Source organism: Poecile atricapillus, chromosome 5 (genome assembly GCF_030490865.1).
Source record: "Poecile atricapillus isolate bPoeAtr1 chromosome 5, bPoeAtr1.hap1, whole genome shotgun sequence".
Taxonomy (NCBI): domain Eukaryota; kingdom Metazoa; phylum Chordata; class Aves; order Passeriformes; family Paridae; genus Poecile; species Poecile atricapillus.
The window spans coordinates 5,741,635-5,768,879 of record NC_081253.1 but is presented as its reverse complement, the minus strand read 5'-3'; the positions used below and the strand labels follow the sequence as shown (position 1 = coordinate 5,768,879).

General features: G+C 43.9%; 1 protein-coding gene across 2 annotated transcripts; it reads left to right on the top strand.

Annotated features, from left to right (window-relative positions):
• Window positions 1–1,790: 1,790 nt before the first annotated feature.
• On the top strand, window positions 1,791–17,111 carry LOC131579907 (histamine N-methyltransferase-like). 2 transcript variants are annotated; one of them, XM_058840478.1, is made up of 8 exons: window positions 1,791–2,091; window positions 3,902–4,041; window positions 4,996–5,182; window positions 6,085–6,137; window positions 9,431–9,538; window positions 12,899–13,029; window positions 13,568–13,661; window positions 15,861–17,111. In XM_058840478.1, exons 3-8 carry the CDS (start codon window positions 5,046–5,048, stop codon window positions 16,211–16,213), a joined length of 876 nt encoding a protein of 291 aa, XP_058696461.1. In that variant the 5' UTR covers window positions 1,791–2,091; window positions 3,902–4,041; window positions 4,996–5,045; the 3' UTR covers window positions 16,214–17,111. The 2 variants fall into 2 exon arrangements, with proteins under 2 accessions (XP_058696461.1, XP_058696460.1); XM_058840477.1 differs by lacking the exon at window positions 3,902–4,041 and having other exon boundaries at window positions 1,793–2,091.
• The last annotated feature ends 10,134 nt before the right edge of the window (window positions 17,112–27,245 follow it).

Sequence of the window (27,245 nt, the reverse complement as noted above, 5' to 3'; positions counted from 1 at the left end):
TCCTGGCCCTTGTCCCTGCTGGTTCACAGCCTCTGGCTCAGCATGGCCATGCCCTGGGCACAGGGCTAGGCATTGCTGCAGCATCCCCAAATCCCCACTGTCCCTGCAGCAGGGCAGCACTGAGAACACATCACACTGAAATGGCTGGGATTTCACTAGAATCTCACCAAATGTGTCCCCGGGGGAAACTAAAGAAGCAAATTAACAGCAGCATCTTTTATTTTCATAACGCACTTAAAAGCACCAGATGCATATAATCTTTATTTTTGCCTCTCTAAACTTAGGCTTTCATATTAAATAGCAACTGGCACTTGGAAAACCCATATTTAGTGTTCTACAGAGGGAAAAAAGTGTGGACCAGATGCACTGAGTTTATTTTCCTCAGACCAGCTTGCACAGCTTTGGTGATAGCAATTAATACAGATTTCTAGAACTGCAGAGAAAACCAACCACCACTGATCCTGCTGTTCAGCTATGTTTGAACAGCAGTGCTTATCACCAATACAGAAGCAGGATGGGGTTCCCTGGGTGGGAGCTGTGGCTGCAGAAGGGACATTTGATGGGACACCGCAAGCCAATGGAGGCTGGCTTGATTTGTACCTGACAGGGTACTTAGGGTTTCATTTTCCTCAAAACACTCCTTGAAAATAAAGCCAAAGAGTTAGAAAACCTCAGAATGTTTTGGGTTCAAAGGGACCTGAAAGACCCCCTAGTTCTAAGCTCCCTGCCATGGGCAAGCAATTCATGATTGCTGATTTGAAAGGGTGAACTTGTTGCTGGTCTCCCTGTTGCACCTGTGTGGATTTGGCGTCACTCTTTGAATCATACAATATGGTAAGTCCTAAACGCTGTGGCATTGCTGCTCCTGGTGAGATCCTTGGCAAAAGGGCTTTGTATTTCATTCCCTCAAACTGGTGAGGAAATGGTGCTGTGAACAGAGAGAGAAAATTGCAGTGGGTGTTGCCTTCACATACAGTCGTCGTTCTGGCTGAACAATTTTAACTGTTGATATGAAATCTTCATTTGAGTAAACTCTCAGCTAAATGTCAAGCTGCAGCCATTCTCCCTGTAAGTGTGCCTTGGAAAGCACCGTTATTAATATTACTGGTATTATTTTATAGGACTTTTGTCATGTGAACAGCTCATTTCTCCTTGAACAGTTCATTTCTATGTCTAACTCCAGAGGGAAAACTTCTTCATTTAACTTAAAAAAATTCCCTCTTGCTAAAAATGGAGAAACAAAGAATAATTTGAGGCACACAGAGAGAAAATGTGTGGTGTCCTGAACACCAAATCACAATGTGATAGCAGACACGGGTCAATGGTTTTATCCATACTTATGTTCCTTGAGATAAAACTGCTCCTAACAGGGCTGCAGAGGGTGCACACAACTTGGAAAATGCTTCTCATTGCTTAAGCTCTGGAAAGTGAGGGATAAGAAGAGTATCTACTGGCAAGAAAACAAGTTAAAAAAGCAAAGTTATCTATAATGGAAGAGTTCTATAGGCAAACTGCAAATAATGCTGCCCATCGCCACATACCACACACAGAGACAATTATTTCCAATTTGTCAGGAGCTGCATTTCCTACATTAATATATATTATATATTAATATATTTATATGTTATATATTGTATATTATATATTATACACTATATATATATATATATATATATATTTATATTCCACTGGCAGTGCTTCATTTTTTCACCCCTACTGTGACTAACCCAGGGTCAGAGCTCTGTGTGTGCGTGTTCCCAGGACAGGGTGGCCGTGCCGGGTGTGTCCTGGGGGACAGCTGATGGGGACCGAGGGTGGACGTGGATGTGTGAGGCTCGCAGCTGTCCCTGTCCCTGTCCCTGTGCCTGTGCCGGCAGCTGCTGCCATGTGAGCTCCCAGCTCCGCTCCTTCCTCAGCCACCGAATCCTCTCGGTGACGCGGCCCGGGCTGGGCCGGCAGCAGCGCGGGGAGCGGGGCTGCCTGGGGAGGTGGAGACACAGAAAGGCGGCTGGATTGGGAGCTGGCCGGCTGGGAGCACATCCCAGGAGCTCAGCAGAGCCTCTCCCACATCCCTGCGGGGCACAGAGCCAGGTAAGTGCGGCTGGCCGGAGCGATCCCCCGGGAGCGATCCCGCTCCGGCCGGGGCAGCCGGAGCGCTGCGCTGCTGAGGCCGACCTGCTGCGGACGGGCCGCGGCTCTGGCCACGCTCGTTCTGCTGCCGCCTGCTCGGGGAGCCTCCAGAGCCTTTCACGGGGGGTTTAAAGCAGGTTTCACTCTGCTGGCCCAAAGCAGGGTCGGATCGAGTAACCGCAGCATAAAGTGTCCGCTTTGCAAACTCCGCAATCTTTTTAGGGAGCCACGGTTAAGTTTCGATTATCACCGAAGGGAACATGCCCGAGGGAACGGTATTACCTTACAAGTTTCTGTCGGCCTAATTCAGAAAGCAGTCCTGTCCTTCCTTCTCTTTACTCATTTTTAAAGTTAACTGGCTGCAATTCAAACAGCAAGAAACACAGAATGAAATAAATGGGGCAAATTCCAACAGCAAAAAGTGTAATGAAAGAAATGAGACAAATTCCTTGAACGTCACCCAACATAAAATGAATCTCAGCTGCTCATTAGAGACTGCTGAGCAGGGGATGTTGGCAAATTAAATCAGGGGAAGTAGAGGGAGGTACAGGAAAAAGAGTCGATTATCTAAATCTCCTCTTATAAACTGCAAAATATTTTTTCAATATTGAAGGTAGTAAAAATATATTAGTGGCAAACACCAAAGCCTCCTTATGCACTTAAAATAAAAAGCAAGGAGTCAGGCATAGCAAAGGAATGGGTAAATACAGAGTACACCACTGTGTTTTCAGGATGGGTTAGCAGTGAGTATTTCACATCCAAGGTACATCCAGGAGTTTCCTTCCTTGCTGTCTCTGAAAAAATTCCCACTTGGATTCCCCAGGTTAGTTCAGATGTTGTTGGGTGTTTGAGTGCTGCTAATCTGGGTCAAGGAGGGGTTGTCAGTCAGAGGTGGACAAAGTTTTTAAAGCTCTCCCATCTGCTTGTTACCAGTGTTGTACCAGCTTGTTTTTCATCAGTGCTCTTTAAAATGCTCAGTTTTGCTATTTTTTCACTTGAAAGTATCCTTGCTGTCTGAGAAGGTGGGGAGCAGGGAGTGTACCAAAGCCAGTCTGCCTTGGAGGCAGTATGGGTGGGAAATCAACCCTGGGACCTGCTCCAGAGGTCACCACTGCTCTTTGGGACTGCCCCAAGGAGAGCAATTATCAGGCATTTCCAACTGATAATGAATTCTCAGCCACTGCCTACGGCTCTGGTAGCAGCACACGCTGGAGGAGGTGAATTGTCACCAAGCTTCACCTTGCCCCTTCCTGCAGGAACCTTTGGGAGGTGAGGAGATTTGGCCCATGGGCTGCAAAACCAAAACAAGTCACGACTTGGAGGTTACCTTGGAGGTTACAGGGAAGGAAAATGGGCAAAGCCAAGCAGCTGATGTTGTCATTGGAAAGGGGGCAGGAGAGGGAGCTGGGCAGCTGCTCAGCATGATGGCTGTCCCTAGAAATAGTCCCTAGAAATAGTCCCTAGAAATAGTCCCTAGAAATAGTCCTCCATGCAGCAGAAAGAGAATAAGATGATGGTCAGGGAATGTGGCTATATCAGGAAGAAATGGTTCCAAGCCCATCTTTCTGCTGGTGTACAGGGGAGGAGGAGATGGCACCACTGTGTATGACATTCTCAGAAACAAGTGAGGAAGATGTGGCCTTGATGAGACAGGTATTGGGTGGGTGGAAAACTGGTTGCACAGTTAGAAAATTTGTCAGAAGTTCACTACCAGAGAGGGAGGTGATGGCAAATATGGACCTGAGCCTGTTGCTTTTGTTTCTGTTTACAGTTTGAAGGAGGGACGAGACTGTGCTATTTAATGTGCAGTTAGGAGGGACCTGAGTACAACAGAGGCCAGATTTATATTTCAAAGGGATGAGAGAAGCAGTCTGGAAAAAGCCCATGATTTGAATTTCAGTGGTCATGCTGGTGAGTGAAGGCAGTGGGTGCAGGGTCTCAGTGGGGCCAGGGAACCCATCCTGGATGTGAAAGGAGCCAGGAAAACCAGCAGCTGGGAGGGTTTTGTTTTGCACTTCAGCATCAATGGCTGGAGGTTGTCCAAAGGGAACTGTAAGAATAACAAGAGGCTGGGATGTAACCTCTGCAGGAAAGCCAGAGGGGATGGTAAGAGACACCACGGAGATGCAGAGTGTCCTTAAACACAGGGCCTGTGAGGAGGGAGGGGGTTCCCTTTTCTCCTTGCCAGGTAGGACAAGATGTGATGAACTTAAAATTGCCCTTTAAGAGAGGATAAATACATCTTAGTGTATTTTTTAAGGTATAGACTGACACTTCCCTGGTGACATGCTTTGCCTTCCCCACTCCTGATTCCCTGTAAGCCTGGTTTAGCACATCTATTCCAGTAACTCACGTGGCTTTGGTGAATTAGCTACTTCACACATGGGAATTGTACCATTATCTTCAGAAAAACTAGAAAAATAAAGTGCATTTATAAGGTTTTTATTGTTTTCACTCCACCATCAGCATTCCCTTTAAGAACATCAAAAGATTAAAAAAACAGATAGAGACATCTGCCAGTGTCTCTGGAGATGAGTGTTGCACTTTCTTCTAATCCAGACCCAGCCTTTGGAGTCTCTCCACACCTTCCCAAAACAGAGGATTTTTTTTTGTTTTGTATTTAAGAACCATAGAAGGACCCTTTTACTGTGTTTAAAGAGTCCTGTGTCAGCAGAGTTGAAAAATGCTGGCACTTGCTCTGCACAGATTAAAGATGATAAATTACCCTTTGCTGTTTGGAACCCATTTACAGCTTCTATTGCCAGGTTGTGTAGCACTCCGAGGCAGTAGCAGGGCCAGGGACGTGGTGCAAAGTCCGGGTGCAGGCTGGGTTTTCCCTTCCAGCTCCTTTCATTCCTTCTCTAGCCCTGAGAGAAGAGCAGCAGGGAGCAGCCTGTCGCCTCCTGACACCCAGCATGGCATCACCCATGAGGAGTTTGCTCGCTGATCCTGACAGATACCTCCAGTCATTCCGCCTCTTCCTGGAGAGGTCCACGGAGCACCAGAGCATGCAGGAGTTCATGGAGAGGCAGCTGCCGGCCGTGATAGCCAGGTAACACCCAGGTGACCACCCTGGGCCTGAGGACAGCCAGGGCCACGGGGTGCTGGCCTCGGGGGGCTGCCTGTGAGAGGCAGATTGCTGTTCCCTGTCCCATCTGTCAGCCTCTGATAGGGCTTGGCTGGAGATGCCATGTGCACACGCCGCACTCCGGGACCGAGGCTCGCAAGGAGGAGATAAGGCTGCATTGTTTCCCTGCACACAAACACAGCTGGCCCTGAGTCAGTCTGAAATGCAGGAACAGATACTGCCTTCTATTAGCAAACTTGATTGAAAGCAGCTTTTTAAAAGTAAGCTTTTTTCAGGTAATATGTAGGGTTTCTCTGGGATGGCTGGATGATGCTCCTGCTTTGCCTGCCAGCGTGTGTCCTTTGCTGGACCCCTCACTTTGCAGGCTGGCTCGGGAGCAGGCAGCCAGCATCAAATCCTGGCTCTGGGGAGCCTCTTCTCAGCACTCAGGGTTTCACAGCTCTGCAAAAGCCTCACTCAGGGGTTTTAGGAGCATTACACTCTCCCCTCTCCCTCCCCATTTTGCATAATGCAGAACTTCTGCAAATAATTTTTAAGCTGCTGGTCCAGACCCAGAGGGCTCTGTGTTCCTCAGAGCACAGACATGGAGAAATCATGTACTTGCTTCTGCTTGTATTCCCTCATAACAAAAGCAAAATGCCACCTCTACAAACTGCAAAAATACTTGGAAATCATGAATATCCAGAGGGAAGGGTTCTGAATCTGATCCCTCCTGCCCATCCACAGGCATGCTTGTGTGCACACACATTACATTTGGGTTTTGCCCTGCAAATTTTAGTCTTAATGGGATCTCCAGTGTCTCACATCCTGCATGAAACCCACTCTACTGGGCAGCTCTCTGAAAATGTATAAATAATGTTTTTCAGTGTTGGAAATGGGAAGTCTACAATCAATGTTCTAAGTGTTGGTGGTGGATCAGGTATGTATGGAGTTCAATATTGATGTTTTTCTTTTTTTTTTTTTTAAAGAATAGAGGACTAAAAATTGCAAAAGGAGCAGAATGGGAAATAAGTCTTTCCTTGATATGTCAGTTCCAGGGACAGGTGGTGTTAGCTGGTGTGTGACCACATCATCTGAAAACAGCTTGTGCCTCCCCACTCTGATTCTTCTATGTCCTCCACAAAAAACTCACCTTCTACACCGCCACTCCTCAAAGGCAGAGAGACGTTTGAACTGCTCCATAGGGTTTCTACACAGAAAAAAACAAAGAACCCAAACAAACGAAAGAAAAAAGAAAAACAAAAACCCAAAAGCCCTCTCCCAAACCCCAAACTAATGTCTTAGATTTCTCAGAATATTGTATTTTTACCTGAATTACAACTATTCTCCCCTTCAACTCTTTATTGAGGTGATAATTCCCATCATTGAGCTGTGAGAGCCATGGCTCAGTTCTGCTTTTCCTGTAGGTTTTTGCTGACCAGTCCCAATGTGCTGCTGTCCCCCAAAACACTGGAGCTGAGCATAAGCTCCAGAAGAAATCCAGAAGAAACCACAAATAATAAGTCCTTTATCTTAAGCTCACTGAGTGGAAAAACAATACCAGTAAGATCAAGTGGCTTATTTTCATTAAATCCCTGCCTAAGTGCCCCCGTAATTAAAACCTATGTTTCCTTCTCTGCCCATTAAGTTGCCACACTTAAATTTTATATGAACAGTTAATCTAGTTTAAATGCTGTAGTCATACCATCACCAAGACTAACCTCAGTTTTGTCAGTCTCTCCTCCATAGAGTAATTGTATGTAAATGGTGGGCATTAGTTATAAAACAGTGTGACAGAGCAGAACATTGCTCTCCAAATGAAACCATTCTTCTGAAAAAAAAATAAAGGGAAGGGAAGGGGAAGGGGAAGGGGAAGGGGAAGGGGAAGGGGAAGGGGAAGGGGAAGGGGAAGGGGAAGGATGGATGTTTTTAACAGGAGCACTTATTGTGGTACTTCAGTCCCTGGCCAGAGAAAGTCCAGTTTGCCATCAATCAATAATGGGTAGGCAAAGCTCACTTTGTGATGTACAAAATCCCCAAATCACCCACTCCATCTGCTCACTGGTTTGTTTTAACCACGGGTCCTTGTGAGGTCAGGAGGGAGGGATTCCCAGATCCCTCCAGCTGATCCTGGCTGGTGTGGGAGGAGGCATGAAAGGAAAGCATTTCCTCTCTGCTTTTCCAGCTCGGGAGACAAGAACCCATTAACTGCAGCATCCTATCCCATTACACCCACCCCAACACTGCTGCCTCTGCTGCAGCCGCTGCCTTATTGAGTTCTCACTCCAGCGTGCCTCATTCTGTACCTTTAAAAACCATAAAAGTCATCAGCGCTGCTATAAAGTAGCAACTGGGCTATAAACTATCCCGTTACGTAAAATGTTTAATTAGAAACTTAATGGTGAACATAGTGGTAGCCTTTAAAAGGTAATTGTGTTGGAGAGTTTAAATAATTTGGATAGCCTAATTGCCAAATTGTTGATAATGCAAGCTGCCACCGATCTGACTGTAAAATGCCTCGGGACACTTGTTTGCATATAAAAGAGCTCAGTGAAGTCAGTTAAGGCTGTAGATTAAATTATGAATCAAAGGAGTGGGTTTTTTGGTTAAAAACAGTACAAGGGTGATGCGGCCACACAAGAGTAGAAGGGAATATATTAACCTGTGTATGGAAATACAAAATTCTATTTATTTTTTTTTTTAATCTGGACCTCCACAGCCTTTTCAAAGAACTAAATCATTTTATGGAAAGTTGGTAAAGCAACCAAAAATCAAACAATTGCAGTAGTTCATTACAAACTCTGTGTTCCCAAATTTTACCATGGTGGACTACAGACCACAGGGCTTGCAGCAATAGCAAAGCTGCAGCTATTTCTGCTGCCTCAGAAATTCAATTTCCTTCCCTCAAAGAACATGCTTCCAGAGATGCCATGCAAATGTGGTGCTGCTGGTTGCTTTAAGGAAGACACAAAAGGCTGAAAAAAATGCAACTGTTCCTCACTTTGTATAGTACGTCCTCTGGGCATTAATTTAGTAATTTAGTGCCCAGTGTTTTCCTGTTCCTCAAATATTCTGCACGATGGAGCTAATGCTGAATGAACCCCCTGGTGGGAATTCAGGGCTCTGAAAATGGTGAGGGTGGGCAGAGTGCAGGTTCTCCTCCCACAGCCTCTCAGCAGGGGCCTGTCTGGCCATCAGGGTGGTCTTCCTTCAATACAAAATTTTGTTTATTTGTAGGGAATTTTATAACATGAAGTTTTGTGCAAGCACAAGTAAATCTTCCAGGACAAAGCTCAACATTTACTTGTAACATGACCCCTGGATCTATTATTCACTGTAGTTACCTCTGTCTCACTCTTTCTTACCTTAATTGATTCTGATGTTATTTTTTCCACCTAAAATCTATCCAAGTACAATAAGCAGAGGATGGAGAAAGTTGAGCAAGCCAGCAGGATATTGTCCCTGGACCCATGCCTCAGTCAGAAATATCATTGCCCTGAGTTTCCTGCTTTGCAGATGGGGTGAAATGGCTGAGAATGATGGAGCTATTTTTAAATTTTGAAATCTTGGATCCACTGGTACATCCATCAATAAAATAATTACAGCTGGCCTGAGCAGTGTTTAGAGAGAACACTTCCCCAAGAAAAACTTGAAATACAGTCATCCCTGGGGTATTCTGTAAACAAGGGTTAGCTAAACACAAATGGTATGTGCTCTATTCATCATTCTTTTGGGAAAAGTCACAGGACACATAACGACAAACAGATATGAATATTGTCTCTTTTTCCAGTGTAAACACATATTCCTGTTCCCTCCCCCACATGACCTTGTAACCAGTGAGGTGCCTGGATAAAAATGTTCCTAGAAATCCTGCCAAGTTTGGAACCATCAGAACTGGCCCCGTGAGAGTTGTGTAGGATCTCCCCTCGAGGTTATACCATGTCCAGGAAAAAAGAGGTCAAGCGTGACTGTGTCTGGTTTTCCCTTGGCCCTGGTGCCAGTCAGAGAGAAGAAATGAAGAGAGTTAGGACTGATATTTACATTTTTCTCAAATCCTAGAGCTCAGTCTTCAGTTACAACCTACTGAGAATACAAAGCAGCTGCTTGGACCTGTGTGGTGCTTCTGTACAGAAATGGTAGAAGTTAATCTGCCAAGCTGGGGATGTGATGGTGGTGATTTCCCTTGCCTGAACTTTGTTTTCATTCTCTGTTTTGTGTCTCCTGCTTCTTCAGGTGAGATGGACTTGCAGATCCTCTCAAAAATCCGAGCCAAATATCCTGGGGTCACCGTCAACAATGATGTGATAGAGCCAAGTGCTGACCAAATCTCCAAGTACAAAGGTATTTTTACATTAAATAAATTAAATTTACATGAATTATTTTACATGCGTTAGAAAGTGTTGAAAGGTAGATGACCCTATGTTCAAATGCTTTCTTGTCAGAACTGTCTCTTAAAAGTAAAAATATTCAAAATGTCATGCTTTTTTTGCCATCATTGCTTCTCAACAATGTTCACTCTCATTAAAATCTTCGTCTCTCTGCAAAGAACTCTGCATGGCAAATGCTTGGCTAGACTGACTTTAAAAGCTGAACAAGGTGGGAAGTGATGGGTGGTTGTATGGAATGGGGTGAAATCCCTGCATTTCAGAAAGTTTTTCTGCTTCAACTTGTGTTGAATCAGGATCCTTCCTCAGCATCAAAGGGAAAATTTTAGTGTCTCATGGTAATTCTCCCACATATTAAAAATCGTTTCCAACAAGTAACTAAACCTCACAGTGGGGCGCTAAATTGGTTCCCAGGCTTTGAATTAGAAAACACGGAAAGGAAAGCAAGAGTGATAGGAAAGGCTTTTGCCGTGTGCTCTGGGGCTCAGAGCTTCCCTCCTTCCCCCAGTCCAAAGGTCTAAGCAGCGTTCCTGAAGGAAAAGGAAGCATTTTCAGAGGAGGATTGAGTGTTAACGAGGGTACTTTGATCAAATTGCCCTACAAAACGTGCACAGTTTGATTATAGGGGATTAGGGCCCAGCAGGATTCACCTGGTGCAGAGGGAGGTGACACCAGCCCTGAGCACACCTGGCCAGAGAGCTGCTGAACCCATGTGCCAGCGAGGAATGAACTTCATCAGCTGAGTCCCTTGCTGGAAACGCTCCAAAGCCTAGTAAATACCAGGCTGTAAAACCACACTGTAAATCTCCAATCCTGCTCTTGCTTAAGTCCTTAAAAATGAAGCATTCACAGTGTGAACCGTCTTCTGCAAGTCCAAGGGAAAAAAAAGGCAACAACCCCTTTCTCCCTGCAGAGGTAGCTCAGAATCACTGGAAGCACCAAAGGCTCCCAGGAAAAACCTAATTTTTTTGTGTCTTTCTCAGTTTAACACAGACCTGATCTTTTAAAAGATGCCTTCTGCAAAATCCCCGGAGCTTCTACATTGCTGCTGAAATGGTGAAGGGTGGGCAACACAGCATCTTCTCTGTTTATAAGACAGTTTGTGCACTTGAATAAAGATTTTCTGTCCTGTCTGGGCCACACTGGGCTGGATTTGCTCTAAATCTTCCCAGTGGTCCTACCATCTAACACCAATTAACTGGCAGTCCTATCCTACTGCATTGAGTTTCTTTCCAGAAGAAAGTTGAAGAAAATATAAAATGTTGTCCTTATTCCAAGTTTTATGCTAAACTAGAAATTAAATATTCATCTCAATTTTTTTCTTTAAACTCTCTTATTTGGTAATTAATCATGTCCCCAGTAGCTACCATTAATTAGGTTTCTGAGGCCTAAGATTTTCTGTAGAGAATTAGGAACATTATCTGCGCCTCTGAGGATTCAGTAGTTATGTTTTCTGCCTCACCAAATGCTTTCTCCGTGGGAAGGAGAAGCTGAGCTCACAAGAGAAACTCCCTACTGGGATGTGCAGTGATGACAAACTCAGGTTTGTCTTAAGCTCTGGCATGTGATGGAGGCTTTCCTCAAAGCCTCGTGGGCAGGCTGTGGCTTTCCTTCATTCCTGGTGGAATCCCTTGGTGGCCATGGTTGGAGTGTTGGTGGCCCCAGGCCTGAGCTGCATCACCAGTTCAGGCAGCCCAGTTCTGATGGCACCCATCAGGTACACAACCAGCTTCTGACTGGGAACAGAATCTGGGGTGAACCCAGGGGAAAAGGTAGGAAAACTTTTCATAATGGCTTCAGATGAATATTAAAGCAGAAATTTACCATAATCCTGTAATGAATTTGCACTTCCTAGAATTTGGACTTCAAAGGCCCAGCCTGGAAAGCAATTCAGTTTCCTTCCCTGTTCCTCCTTGCAGACAGACCAACAATTAAACTGAACCAGCTTGCCCCAGATTATTGGTGAGGGGACAGCATCTGATTCTGAGTTTAGAAGAGCAAATTAAATCTGAACTGCCAGTGCTGGGGCCGGTGGCTGATAAATGGAGGCTAACAGAGTAACAGTGGCAGTGTCTGAAAGGGGTGGCCCCTTTCCAGCCCCAGAAAAGAGGAGATAAGCACTGATGGAGCATTTCTCATCTGCCTGATGGGGATGTGTCCAAATCAGAGCCCAGGAGGAGAAACATTGTCATTAGTGGTGTAAAGGCACTGGTCTTAGCAAGCCCTGTTGTTCTGAACATGTGCTCTGTAGCTAAGGCTCAGCCTGCCTTTGGGCCATGTAAGTTTTAAATTGATGCTAACTCCAGTGAAGCACAGGAACTGAATCAGGGCCTGCTTTGTCCTGGAGCAATCCCGAGCACCAGGCAGCATCGCAGTCAGATGAGCTCCATATGCCAGCAGATGGACATTAGTGTTCCAGCATCCCCTACATTATGAAATTATCTCTCAGTTTTGCTCCCATAAAAACAAAGGGAATGCAGTGATGAGCCAGGCCCTCAGTGTAACTTATTCTTTGAATCCACCTCTCCAAATTTCTGTTTTCCTCAGTTGCTGATGTGCATTGTCCTGAGGTCTGAAGATGTCATGTGTCACTCCTTAAAGCTCTTTGCTTTAAAACACTGTCATCCCTTTTGCCTGAAGCACTTGGTCAGAACTGTAGGATTCTGAAAAAGTGTTTCAACACAGAAGCAACTGAATGTCAAGAGATCGATCCTTGCTTTTGGAACAAAGCTCCTTCCCTCTCCTACCACCCCAGTTACACAAATTCAGAAGAGGACATTCACTTTATCTTCCCTTCTCAACCTTTTAATTGTGCTTCTCAAATAACCCCCTGCTTTGATCCATCCTTGAGCACTTGTTTTTACTTGGGGAAAAACCCCCACCACGACTCCTGCTTATCCATGTGGGTTTTGTGTGGCACATAATTGCTGTGGCCATCAGTCCTTCTATTCACTGTGAAATGTGCTGCTCCAGGCCTCCTAACAATTGGTCCCAGTCAACATCTTTTAATTCAGCTTGAGCCAGGCATGGGGAAGAAATTGCCTTTTTCTTTTTTAGCTCAGGTAAACACCAGAGGAGCCCAAATGAGGGAGCAAAGGGAAAAGCATTAGACTCTCTTAAGATTTTGTCTGATAAAGCCCTCTAATGCCTTCTCCTCACATATGGGCTCAAGGTTTTAGATATTCCACTGTTGTGCTAAGCTGGTACCAAAACTCTCTATCTAAATATGGTTTTTGGATGTATTAAAGCTCTGAGTGGAAATCAGCCCCATATTTGCAATTGAGATAACTCTGTCCTGCCTTCTCCTCTATTTCAGAGCGTGTGGCTCAGGCATCAAACCTCGAGAACACAAAGTTTACCTGGCACAATGAGACAGCTTATGAATATGAAAGTCGAATGAATGCAGAAAAGAGGACGAAAAAATGGGACTTCATTCACATGATCCAGGTAAGAGTCTCTGCAAAGTAAATGTTGTCAAACACTCAGCTGTTAAAAGTATGCATGAAGCATGTGACCTCATTATCCACTCATAGGGGAAGAAAGGTGAGTTTACTTCCCAGTAATTTGAAGTGCTTTAGCATAAATGAACTGCAAAAATGAAAAGCAGCTTTGAGCACAGTAGTCCTATTAACCAGGCTGTGGGTGGCAGTCAACTAAGAATACGTTTTAGCTGGTGTCTTCAAAAGCTCCTTGTCCTCTCCATGAAATTGTCTTTGTATGTCCAAGTTCACTGGAGCTTTCACTGAAGAAAGGCAAATCTCTTTATCTCAGGTTGTTGAATGAACATGAGCTCGGTCCTGGCAGTGCAGGCAGGGCATGAGAGCCCTGAGCCTGCAGTGTGAGCCCACTGCCCACACCTTCCTAATGTGCCTCATTGTCCCTGCTTTTCTGTCAGGATTGTCCCCATTTGGTTCCTTTTGACAGTGGTTCCAGTTATAATAGTCACCAGGCACTGTGTGTCTCTAAGCATTTCTGCTTTTTCCAGATGCTCTATTATGTGAAAGATATCCCAGCAACTATCCGGTATTTCCACAGCCTCCTGGAATCGCAGGGGAAGCTCCTCATTATCCTGGTGTCAGGTGAGAGCTGCTCCACCAGCGCTGCTTGGTCAGGAAAGGGCTCTCAGGCCCTTTGGGGTTCCTGTGTGTAGCACAGGCCATGGAGGTGAACAGACATCCCCCAAAACCTTCACACTGTCTGTGTCTGCGTGGGTTGTAAAGACCAAGGATTTATGAGCCAAAACCTCCACATCATGAGCACAAAACATCTTTCTCTGCCCTTGCCCATCCTGCAGCCTGTCTGGTGATGGATGGCAGCAGGAGAGGCTCCATCCCACAGTTCTCACTCACAGGAGCCCTTCAGCCTCTGCTGTTTGCTGGAAAAGGCTTTCCAGGCTGGGCACTGCATTTTCTCTCCCAGAGTCTTGTGGCATTAAGCAAACGGCTACGGCAGGGCTCGGAAGTGCCATACAGCAGGTGTTGGAGCACATATGGTTCATTTTCTTTTCAAACTGCCCATTTCCTTAATACCATCATTTTGGGTACAAAACAGCGTTCTTAGGCTGTTTCAGATCTCATCGAGATGCTCAGTGGTCAATCCAGCAGGAAAATGTTGGAGTAAACGACAATCTTTAAATACTGTGGGCAAGGTATGCCAGAGACAGTGCAATGGTGGAGTCTAATTTGACTCTAGAAAGCCTTTAATTTGCCTCAAAAGCTATGGAAATTTCAGCTGTGTAAACAGTCACATCTAACAGCTCTGAAAGGTATGTTAAGCATTATTTGTTCAGAGGTTTAAGCTTAATTTCTCACTGAATTCGGCCACGTCTGCAAATGTGATGAAGTTCCTTTTTTGTTCACAAAGGATCCACTATGAAGTGACACTTCTGACCTGAATTTATTAAACTACTTTTTTTCCCGAAATGCTTTTGGTTTGAAGTGTTTTCAAGCAGTTTACTACAAGAAATCTGTATTTAAAACGATTTTTAAAAACTATTCATGTTCTTTGGCTGAACTAGAATAGATTGTAATATCAGACTATTGCTGATTACCTGCATATAGTTAATTAAAACTCTTTGCCAGCTGTTTAACCTGTCCTTTTGGATATTCATAAAATGTGAATATAGGAAAGAACGTGTGCCTATTCAAAATTAAAATTATTAAAGTTCTGAGTTCATGAAGGGCATTTGAAGTCCTCTCTGGGCCAGATGACTGTTTTCTGAAGGAGCAGAAATTGCTGGGGCAACAAAAAAAGCGGGAGAGAGAGAAAGGAAAGGGAAAACCTTGAGGAAAGCAAGAGAATAGAGAGGGGAAGGAAGTGCCATGAGAATGATCACTGAAGGAGTTACTGAAAGATCATCAGAACAAAGCTCATCTCACAAAAGGTAATGTCATCTGCAAGGCAAACACATCAGGGTGTGTTAATTAAAAGGCAGCCTGGGAGCAGGGTTGGTGGCAGAGGGCTGGGGTCAGTCTGTGGAGGCTGCAGGGAGAGCAGGATGTGCAGGGGCTGTGGATCTGTTGACACCGCCTTGCAAACAAAAGCAGTGCCATATGCTGAGCCTTCCCAGAGCCATTAGAATAATGCTGCGTTCAGGTGGGGGATAATTGCTCGGCTCAGAGATGGCACTGAGTCACACAACACTGACACCAGCACATTTCCTGCAATTAGTGCTCTGCATTCAATTTCCACCAGGTGAAAGAAAATATTGTAGCCTCTCTTCTAAACACCAAATTGTTTATTTGACTATAAATAACTGTTTGCAGATAAAGCAACTGTAAAACCACTGGTTTAGTACCTAGGGAGAATTATTGTTGTAACTTTCAAGAGCTGCTCAAAGTTATTTTCATCCTGTCCAGTCATTCTGAGTAATCCTTCTAAAAATTATTGACAGTAGAAATACCAAATCAGAGATCCAGGCTGGGGGTAAATGAAGATGTGAAGATGTATGTGGGGACTTTTCAACTTACCCATCTGGTTTGCTTTATAAAATGTCTCTTGAGAGAGCTACACAAGTGTGAGCTGCTCTGGCCTCAGCTGGAGGCTCAAGGAGGGGTGCTGGGGCTCCAGGGTATTTTCCCACCCACTCCTGCAGCCCCCAAACCTGAGGAACAGAAGCAGGGAGGCAGCCAACTCCACCATGCCCCAGGACATGTCCCAGCTCTGGAAAGATCCCACTTGCAATGATGGCAACTGCTAAAAAACCCAGACAATCAAAGCTGGTTTCAAAGAGTGTTTTTCCTTAACTCTGAGTGTTTTTCTTCTTGTTTATCTCTCAGGGAAGAGCGGCTGGGAAACGCTGTGGAAGAAGTATGGGTCTTTTTTTCCTTTAGATCTTTGCTCTTTTGTTTCCTCTGCTGATTTGCCAAGGATGCTGGATTCAGCTGGGCTGAAGTACCAACTCTACGAGCTCCCATCCCACATGGACATAACAAGCTGCTTTATTGAAGGGGACAAAGATGGGGAGCTCTTGCTGGATTTCCTGACAGAAACACTTGATTTTGCTAAAACTGCCCCTCCTGAACTAAAGCATCAGGTAATGGAAGAGTTAAGAAAGCCTGGATGCAGTGAAATCAAAGATGGGAAGGTGATTTTCAGGAACAACCTGGGTGCAATAGTGATTGAGCCATGAGTTAACCTCTTCTCCTTGATCCAAGGCAAAGAGATACAAACTCTTAACAGCTGAAATGCATTTTTTAATCTTTTATAAACAGCTTAATTTACTTTAGCACTAATAATAATTTTTGGAGCTTGTTAAGAAATCAGGATTAACATTTGTTGTTATAAGCGAGCTGTAATAGTTGATTACCTCTACACTAACCTATGAATGTGTAACTCACCAGGCAGTAAATGGTGCTTTATCATACAGATGTTGTGTATGATATATATGAGCTATAACTCAGGCCATCCACTCAGGCACTGCAGAAATCTAACCATTTCCTAAGGAATAATCCAGAACTACATGTGGTTCCACCATCTTCATTGAAAAACCCTCTGCAGACTGAAAAAGCAAATTGCAATTTCTTGGTGCAGCTGGCAGGAGCCCAGGCTCAGAGTGACCAGCATTGGGTGGATCTTTGATGGGATTTCTTGAGCTTGTGGCTTCAAGATCTCATACCTGCAGCTAGGGCAAAAGTGACCTCCCACCTGCATGCTCAGTGCTTCTGCCTCTGGAGCACCTCTGTTTAATGGCACTGCTTCCCCTTTCTGTATTTGTACTTTGTGATGTGTCTGCAGAGCCAGTTGTGTGCCAGGTCCATAGTGGCACCACAAGAGGGAAGCAAGGGGAGATGGTTGAGGCACAGGGATTGTAACAATTATATACACAGGGATTATAACAACTGTCCTGGAGAGGTGGACTTCAGTGGTGAGCCCTGATGCAAAGTCTTTGTTAATAATCAGCTGCTGCAGTCACACAGAGCTTTTTTTTTGTATTTTTAATTCACCAAAAAATCATTCTAGTCCCAGCCTTCCCCTGGCCTGTGAGCTTTGTAATAAGGAAAATGTAAAAATAAACTCTGATACCAAAATGACTGGTTCCAGTAGCAATTTTTCTTTTTCTTTTCCCTTTTCAATGGCATTGTGTCAGGTAAATTTGTTTACTATACAGGGTATTCAGCAAGAAGGGGTTTCACCTCCTCAGCCTCTTCTCCATGTGAGGCTGTTGTGGTTGATGCATTTGATTTGCTAAATGATTTTATAGTTTTCAGAACTGTTTTCTCTCTACAAGGCACAATACATAGTGGGATTCAATAGAGTCGCTTGAATGGATTTAACAGCCTGAATACTCGATTTATCCCCTGAGACAGGTGTGATTTCTGCCATTGAAATAATTTGATTCAGTGTTGAAATGGTTTACTTTAGGTAATACTTTAGCTGCAAGGAATTATGTTTTATTTTTGCACACACATTTCTGATACAATATAGATTATTAGTGATTTCAAGAGATCATATTGGGTGTAATGGCTGTTTATATTTATTTTAGGGCAAGTATTTGAAGCACAAACTTTTCCTGGTGCTCAGATGTTAATTCTGGTGAAATTTAGAATGTTTCCATGATAATCCACTGTTGGACAGAGCAAAATCTATTACCACTTTACCCTGTTCTGTGCACAGGCTCCTTTGTTAGAAGACCTCAGTGTATCTGTGAGCTGTGGTGGTCAAGTGCCAGAGTAGGAAAGAAAGAAAATCTCTCATTACAACAGATTGCTGCATGCATTTCTAATGGGAAACAAATTAAAGTTACATTTATTTTCGTGGCTCTTTTGGGCTGTCAGTGACCTTTTCTAAATGGTGCTTGTAAAGCATGTGACTGCTGAATATTGCCACATCAACCCTGTCAGGGGTGAGATATCTCAGGGAGCCACAGAAATGCCAAAACAAACCAAAAAACCCCTAATCCAGCAACAAAACCCAGCAATAAAATGCCCTTGCATATTCTGCTGTTATATTGTTTATTAGACTTAAAAACAAACCCAACAAAATGAGAAAAAGGAGTTTTAGCAGCTTTGGAGGAGGCTTGTTCTGAAAATGTGGGAGAGAGCTGGAAAGATGAGAAGCAGCAGAGGTGATCAGGAGAGAAGAGAGGAGGATTTGACCACACACACACACACACACACAAATATTCAGTATGAATGCACGGGGTGCTTCTTCCCCTGTTTTTCTTCTAAGGAGAATTTAATTAAAAACTGAGGGGGGGAAATACAGTAAACTCCATTCTGTATCTTGCAACAGCTTGTGTTAAGGGGCTGGGGGAAAACTGAATCAGCAGAGCACCCTTAAGGGATAAATTAGTTTTAATTTTAAATTTGTAACACACTCACACATTTTCAAGAAGCAAGTACTTTAAGTATTATTTAGAAGGAGATGAATGTGGGGAAGCAGAATTTTATGCTCATTTTACCATAAAAACTGAAAGACATTTTGTAAATCTCTCAAACAACTTCCTAATAGAGTGGAGAACCACATTTTCGTTCCAGAATCACCCTTAATTGTACAGTGAGACACTGCTATTCCACAGCAGGGTTGGGAAGTACAGTTTGCCCATGGATTGGGATTTGCACAGCAGTCTGTGCCAGGGCCTCACCACCCTTAGGAATTTTCTCTTAATCTCTAATCTAAACCTCCCCTCTGTCAGTCTGCAGCTATTCTCTTTATACTCCCACTAAAAACCTTGTAAAAAGATCAAACCCCAATTCCATATTTTCCTGGCTTGCACACCTGAAATATTAATTTGCAGGCTTTCTACAGAGGTTCACTGAGAGCAATGGTATTAAACAAGCACAGTACTGATTGGATCATGTTTGCCTTCAGGATACCTTTATTAAAATTGTACCAGAAATGATCCTGAAATCTCTTCATGTATGGGTGCCCCTTTCTGGCTAAATGTATGTTTTTGATATGAAATGTGACCCTTAAATGCAATCCTTAATATTGCATCTCTATGTTTTTCTAAAAGATGGCTCTGAGCAGTGCTTGTTTTTAAATTTGGGAGACTTTTTCTTTTCATTTCATGAGCACATAAACCTGGAATGTACAGATTCTGATTCAGATGCAGGAGAAAAAAGCTGGAAGAAGGGAGAGAGGAGGAGGAAGAGGAGGGAGTCTTTTGAAACAGCAGGCAAACACCTGTGCCTGTGTCCCTCTGATAAGTCAGTGTGAGCTTGTGGCTCTGGTGCTGTGTCTGGTGATTATTTCCCGAAGGAATTCCCGAGGGAGGTTTGCTGTGCAGGGAAGGGAATCGCCCGATGTCCATGAGAGAGGCACAGCTTTGGAGCCTCAAAGGCTGGGGGAGAACCACAGCGGGGCAGGAGAAGGCTGACCCCCTCCAGAGAGCCCAGGCTTCATGCACACATCCCTCCACATCAGACACATCTGCCCGAGCAGCTTCAGGGCTGCTGCTTTAAATCATACACACAAAAATATTCTCACTGCTCCGTTAATTACTACAGCAAATTGAACAAATGCACTCACAGCTCGGCTGCTGTCACCATTCCTGCACTGGGGTAATTCATGCTTGCAGCCCATGATAGGGTTTTTAATGTCATTACACAGTAGGGCAAAGTCTTAATTTTTAATAAAAATACAAATGCTAAAATGAAACGGATTAATATCTAATTTTACATCTTCATTTACATGATGTGCAAAATTATCTTAAATATTTGTTATGGATGGAGTGGCTTTCCACCAATTTAGGCTTTTTCTTTTTTTTTTCATACTGGAGAATGTTAACAGAAATTGTAGCATAAATCATTGCCTTGTAGAGTACCAGAAGGCGCATATAAAAACCCATATCTTTACTGCACATATTTCCCATTAACCATAATCTATTAGTAATTGAAGTTCATTACAAATTCTTGTAGACTTTATTGCTATCATGCTGCATGACATAGTGAACCTGGCTTGCATAACAAGAAGTCCTTGCTGGGAAATATCCTATTAACAATGACAGTGCATTTGTCATTGTGATAATAAATCCAAAGCTGCCTGTAGATTATAAATTATTGCGGCGCCATTTCCACTGTTGTAGTTTAAAAGTTTTGTCAGCACTTCCATTTTGCCCCTGCTTTACGGGCAGTTATAACTTGACCATAAAAATCTTCAGCGAGCTGAATCCCATCTTACAAGGTCTCACTCTCAGAGAGTGTTTCTTCCCCCAGTGAGATTCATATTTCATCCATATGAAAACCTTTGAGGCAGAAGCTGTGTTTGTGACAGATTTTTAGGTCCTGCATTTGCACAAATTTTAATTGGAAAGCTCAGGCCATTTGACAAGTAATTTGTCCACGATATTTCTAAAGATTGTGGTAAAATTAAAAAATTCAGCAAGACAAAAAGAGGGGAGCTGGGCTGAGCTGAGTGTTCGCTGGTTTAGCACCTGAAAGAGCTTCTGTCCTTATCTCCAGGTGCCAGAGACTTTGGGGAGCCATTGGGTAAACCCTGCTTCTCTTCAAAGGAGAAACTGGAGAGAAATGATTCTCCCCATAGGCCTCACAAAGGTGTTTTGAGGATTAATTACTAACTCAGAAATTCAGGCATGCACTCAAGTCATCCTTCATCATGTCTGCGCAATTCTTTCAGCTCTATATAGGTTTTAAGTGTTATTAGGAGAAGATTGCTATAGAGTTGAACTTTAAGTGTTAATTATGACTCGAGATATAAATGACATCAGGTCAAATCTTTCACAATTTAACTCCCTAATTGACTTCAGCTCTCTGCACCAAGGGATATCTCTCTAGCTGAATGCATCTGTCTATCACATTTCTCAAGTGCCCATAGCAATGCATCCAATTAGCTGGACGTAGCCATCATGCCTCAACAGCTCCTAAATAGTGCAGGATGAAGCCTTCATCTCCCTGAAATAATCAAGAAAATTTTACCTCTCACCAGGCCAGGTTTTCACAGCATCCTGCAATACAAGCTCTGTTTTTAAGTACTGTTTCCAGGTGTGGATAAGGGATTCTGAAGTAAATATGGTACATCAGTAATGTTCTTCATCTCACAATGGCCCAAATTTCTTTAAAATCTTGATATGCAAAATAACTTTGCTGCACCTCAGTGGTAAGTGGTCTCCTGGGTGAAATTCAGCAGCTGTTGGATCATCCACGGCACAGTTTCCCAGCGATTTATGGAAGCATGAGGAGAAGGAAGTTGGCAGTCAAATGCTGAGGAGCAGAAAGCAATTTCCTGGGCTGGTACTGAGCAGGGGCACAGGCACTGACATGTCTCCAGCCAAAATTGTGATCAGCTTCCCCCCTTCCTTGGCAGGAGAGTGGTGGGACGTTGGGCTGGCACATGGGGTTGGCTCAGGGTGAAGCTCTGGCACATCCAACAGCTCACACTGGTGGTGGGACCAAGGGTGTCACCATGGATGGGCTTGGCAGCAGCTTTGTGTGGCAGTGTCCTGGTGCTGCCCAGCAGAGTTCTGTGGAAGGCAGGGATGGATCTGATGGGTGTAAGGGGAGAGAAGATGTCTCTCCTTTTTGCTTTAATGGGAAGTAAATTGCTCTTTGAACTTGCAGATGGATGTGAATGGTACCCAACAGAGACGTGTGGTACCGGTGTGAGTCAGGATGGTGCTTTCAAGAGTGGTGAACAGATCTAAAGAAGGACCAGAAAAAATTGTTACAATGTATTGCAGATTTCTGACCCAATGTTGTGTGTTTTGTTTGTACTATCTGGGCAAAGAACACCAAAACACAATGAAAACAGAATTAAACAAATTAAACACTCTTTGAAATCCCTAAAGCTAAGCCATGTCATCCTTTCCCATTTTGAAATCCCTCAGTCTAAAACACATCATAATTTTCCACTCAAACAGAATAGAGGGACCTTATATCTTTGTGACTCTTTATGCTATAAATACATTTTGATACTTTTATAACCATGATTTTACAGAGGTCACAGTGAGGTATCATTTATTTTGGTGAGGGTAAGTAGGCTATTTGCCAGCAGATATAATCTCTTTGTTTTCTTAAAAGAAAATGAAATGACAGTGTTTGGAGGCTGTTTCAAGGATCCCGTGTGTTACAGTGGATCCTGGCGGAGATGAATTAGTGGCCAGTGTATAGGTGATCTTGCCAAAAATGAATAGCAATGCAATTTATCATACCCTTCTGTAATTTATCTCACAACCATGTATTAGATTAGATAAAGACAGAAAGACATGTGAATTGGATGGACTGGACTAATACTGAAAACTTACACCTGCTTTTATTGAGGCTGACAGGAAGATTTCTGTTGCCTGCATTGCAATCAGGATTTGGCTTCACATTTTTAATTTGCTTTGAAGTATGATCTTGTCCAGCAACCAGAAAAAAGCTAACTCAACATTAAAGTTTGTTGATTGTGTCTGCTATTTCTTATTCAATACAAATTTGTTCCATCATATATTTCACATTCAATCAATTAAAAAGTGTAAATCTAAACAAAAAGCCCTCAACACTCAGAAGCTTAAAAAGAAGAGTATTAAGCAGCTGTGAAACGGCTGCAAACACTCATTACATGCTACACTGTTTTCAAGGTAACAAACCTATAGTTTGTTTTGTCCCCTTCCAACAAAATCTGTACTTCAAAATCCACTTTTCTTACCAAATCGGTCTGTCTGTAAGACAAACAGTCTGGAGCTGGGAGTGTTTACCTACAACAGCAGAAAGATGTGCTACACTGCCTTCAAATTCAGGAATATCACCAGCTACCTTCTTTGGGCTCGTTGCGAGCCAGTGATTGATATCTGTTCTTCTGCATTGCTTTCCTCTCATATCTCTTTGTCCCGCTGCTATAATCGATCACAGATTTTTCCATCAGGCTTCATGTCAGATTAGGATAGTGAACATGACTGGCTCAGAACAAACTGCTTCAAAGTGCACCGAGGCAAGCCTGGCACTCGCACTGCTCTAAAAGCGATTGTTTTGGGCACATCCATAAAGACAGTGCAGCAGCAGGCAGTCAGAAATATGCTTTTCTGGCAAGGGTTTGGGATAGTTCCTCTCTGTGGAACCTGTTGTGATCCCATTTCCACTGTGGGGTGGGTATTTTAAGTGAGGGGTGATGTCCTGCTCATCATTTTCCTGATTCAGGCAGAAATTTCTGCTTAGGTCTCAGCTTAGGTGCAAACCTGCACACGTTTTCTACCTGAGGCTGGATTTGCAGTCACACACAGCTTTTGTGTTTAGTGCTTTATGTGTGCTATCAAGAACTGCAAGGTGTGAAAGCCCAACCACTTTCCCTGAATAGAAATAGATTTTAAACATTCACTGTGACCAGTCTTCCCAGAAGAACTAAAATATCAACAGTTTTTTGGGGGATTACTGCTTGTTTTCATGGCACAATTCAGTCTTCATCTTGGTGGGTGTTTTAGGTGCATCCATTGTATAAGTAAAACTTGTATTTTAATGTGAAGAACAGAGCATTGTTTAGAGAAGAAGGCTGCATGGATTTGATCCAAATTTGGAGCAGTGATCATGGATGAGTTTGCTGGCAGCAGTTGTCCCATGGATGCTGTTCCTCAGATCTACAAATCCTGAAAGAGGAGTTGACCCACAGCAGCTGGGTGACCTCGGGGCTTCTCCTAGAGGAGGAACAGATGTTAAACTCTTAGCTGGGCTCAAGAGAAGACTAGAATGTAGTGGATGAGAAATGTTTTGAGGAGGATCACCCAGTGTCCAGTGCAGGACATTCCTGAGCTGAAACAGGTGCAAAATTACTGAGGCAAGTTGTCCCATGTGCTTGCCCTGTACATATAAGGTGCATGGGATAGTCACTGCTGGGTCCATACCTGTGACCACAGCTGGAAAAATACTAAATAAATAACCATGATAGCCCAACCATTTAGAGCTTGTTGTAACCCATGCTGAAACAACCATCCCTGGAGGTACTATAAAAGAAATTATGACACAGAAGTGTTACCCATTTGACACAGTAAACCTGTCTTTTCTAGCAGTGGCTGGCATCTAAGCCCAGGACCAGCATTCAGCCACTGGAAGCAGTGCTTGCACCGCCCACAGGAGCATGAACTCTGACTTTATTCCCAGGGAAGACACAGGAAGTGGTGCATTAATGTAGTGCTCTTAATTTAATTTAAAATTCTGAATAGAAGGCTTTTTGCTCTACATATGGAAAAAAACAGGCACTCCTGGATTTTGCTGTGTGAGAGCAGGTGCTAAGAGTGCCTGAAATTACAGCTTTCTGGAAAAGAAAAAGCCTAAGAAATCTTGAGAGTCAGCAGACACAGAATATTTCCATCAGGACCTATTACTGGGACATGGATCTTTCCAGAATTGTGTGAGGTGAAGTGCTGCTCAGATGGATGTGCAGAGGGCAAAGTGTGAGATAAATACTCAGGTACTCATGGGCTGCTGTAACGCTGCACCAGGTAATGGCCTGGGGGGGAAATAAAACAGGACTGGAAAAAAGTACAACTAAAATCTTGTACTCTGCCAGAGACAGGGTTTTCAGCACAGACTTTGAAGTATTTCTGTGTCCTACGGGTCACAGGCTACTGTTTCTGTGTCTTACAGGCTACTCTTCCTCTTGCCTTGCAGAGGTTCTGAGGCTGTGCCTGAAGACAGCTTCACCTGCCCTAAGGAAGAAACTGGGGTTTGTTGGAAGGCAGCGGATGATGGCCAAAGAAATCTGGAGTTTCTTACCTTGCAGGTGAACCTCAGGCCAAGGGGCTGAGCAGCTGATTTGAACTCTTGGGTAGCTAACCCACACAGCAGGAAAGGTTAACCCGGATTACTGAGGGAAATCTCATTCTGGGGTGATTTATGGAGAGGGTACAACTGCCCTGGGTGCGAGCAAGGGCCACAGATGCCATGGTTTAGTGTTCAAATCCCTGTGTAAGGTCATTCATCACACATTGCTTTGGACTCCCAGGCCAATACATATAAAAGTCTGTCTCACAACAGGCACAGCCTTTTCATCTCCCATCTGCCCACAGCAACCCTTCCAACACTGCTAATTCCATCCCTGCACTCGATTATATTGGCTACAGCTCACCCCAGAGCCACAGCCACACTGGTGTGTCCCAAGGGGGATTGTCAATAAACAAAAATAGGGTCTCCATTAAAGAGCCTGTTTCAAAGCCCAGAAGCTGGAAGCTCAACCTCTGGACAGCCACACTCCCATTTGTGTCCCAAGACTGCTTTATTTGTTTCAATTTTCTTGCTGTAATTCAGTTTCTCATGGATAAGTGGCAGGATGCTCCCACTAACAATGCATGGAGGGGGTCAGTTTCTTTTGCAGACAAAAAAAAAGAAAGAAAGAAACACACAGAGAAGAGAAGAATTATGAGCTTGAGAGGGAACCACAGGAGCAGCAAAGCTGTGACTGGGTTGTGGTGCAGGAGAGGCTGAGAATTCCAGCTCTTGCCAGAACAGGTGTGAGAGGGGAAGTGGCACTCACAGGGAAGAGTTTCCTCTCAGCTGTTATGAAAAGCATGGAAAGCAATTAAAACTACCCAGAAATAGGAAGGTCTCTTCCTTTATTCCTCCCCCCTGCCCCGAGTGCTTCCCAAGGCTTTTTCTGACCTAGATAGAGGTAGGGGAACATGTCTGGCCTAATGCACAGGCAAAAATTGCCCTGTTTATTAAGCAGGGACATGCTGTGAGGCAGCACTTGCAGCCCAAACCCTGGGAGGAGAGCAGGAGCTCAGGCTGTAGCTGCTGTCAGTGAGGTGCCCCAGGGCCATGCCAGGAGCACTGAGCCAGGGGAATGCCAAGCAGGGGGGTTAGGTTACCATTTTTAGGACATAGGTGTTTGCTCTGGTCATCAAACATCTTTATGCCCAGGGGGAGAGGGCCAGGACACCCAGCAAAGGCCATGCTGCTGTGCACACCTGAGTGCTTGTCCCTTCTCCAAGGGATGGGTGAGATCAGCACAGCAGCTGGGAGCTCCAAGAGTCTTAGCAATGGGCTTGGAGAACAGCAGAGATTCAAAAACAAGCTTAGAATGCCTGGAAAGGAAATTCGGTGAATGTGCGCCTTAAAAAAAATCTGACTGTACCAGCAGGGTTAACATAAAAGGAGCAGGGAATAGGAAATTGGGTAATGGAGTTCTAATTATAATTCCTTTTGTTTTCCTAAAGAACATTAAAAAGCCATGATGTGACCAACGACTCAAGCCCAAAAAATACTTCCAATTTTATTTTTACATGCATTGGGGCCCCTTGTTAATTTACAACTAGTGAAATAATAAACAAAACTGATCTTCTCATTTGCATTTCATACTATAAAAAATGGCAGTTTTTAAAAGGTTACCCAGAATCAGTGCAAAGCTTTGATTTCTGTCATTAGCATATTTAAGTCTAGCTTAAGCAAGGTTTCTTCCCTGAAACACACATTTTATTAAAAGCTGTTTAGTGCTCATAACCATTCTGCTGCTCTCAAAATATGATGCCCTAGCAGGCCAGGGCTAACCTGTGCATATGAAATAAGTTTAGTTTAATGTTGTGTTAAAAGAGTTTGGTCTCTGGAGCAGTCACTCTGCTTAATAACATGTAATCATTTGCCTTCTATTTAGTTTTCATTTAACTTGCCCCATACAAGAATGAATCCAGTTTAATTAAACGTTCTTTTAAACAGCAGAAATGACACCGGTTTGTATTTTAAAAAAATCTATACGCCACGGGGCACCCTCAAGACACAAAATCCTAATAAAGAGGATGTAAGAGGTACAGCTAATAACACAGAGCAAGTTTGACATTTGCAGGGTAATTTAGTGAACCAAGTGCTTCCTTACAGGCTTCATGCGGGAGCGCAGTGGCTGCGGTGCCATTTAATAGAAGATGAAGAGCCATGTTTATAATAATGCTAATAAACAGCTAATCTGAAAATTAGACTAGCATGTGGCAAAGGGCTGTTGTGCATGTATAATAAATGCTGCTCAGGGCTGGGTGAAGGCTGTCAGCTGATGCTGGAAGCCTGCTGCAGCGTTAATCAGCAGCCTGGGGTGGCCAGGCAAGGCTCGGTCTCCTGCACCCCATGAGGCGCCAGGCTGCACACAAGGAGTGCAGAAAAGCACATTAACCCTAAAGGATGATATTAGGGCCAGGAAAGGGGCACTGCAGAAGCCCCTTACACAGCTCTGAAGTTCTGACATTCAGAGGAATGGCTTTGAGTTCAACAAGTGCTCAGTTCTCATCTCAGTAAGGGGTAAGGAGAGGC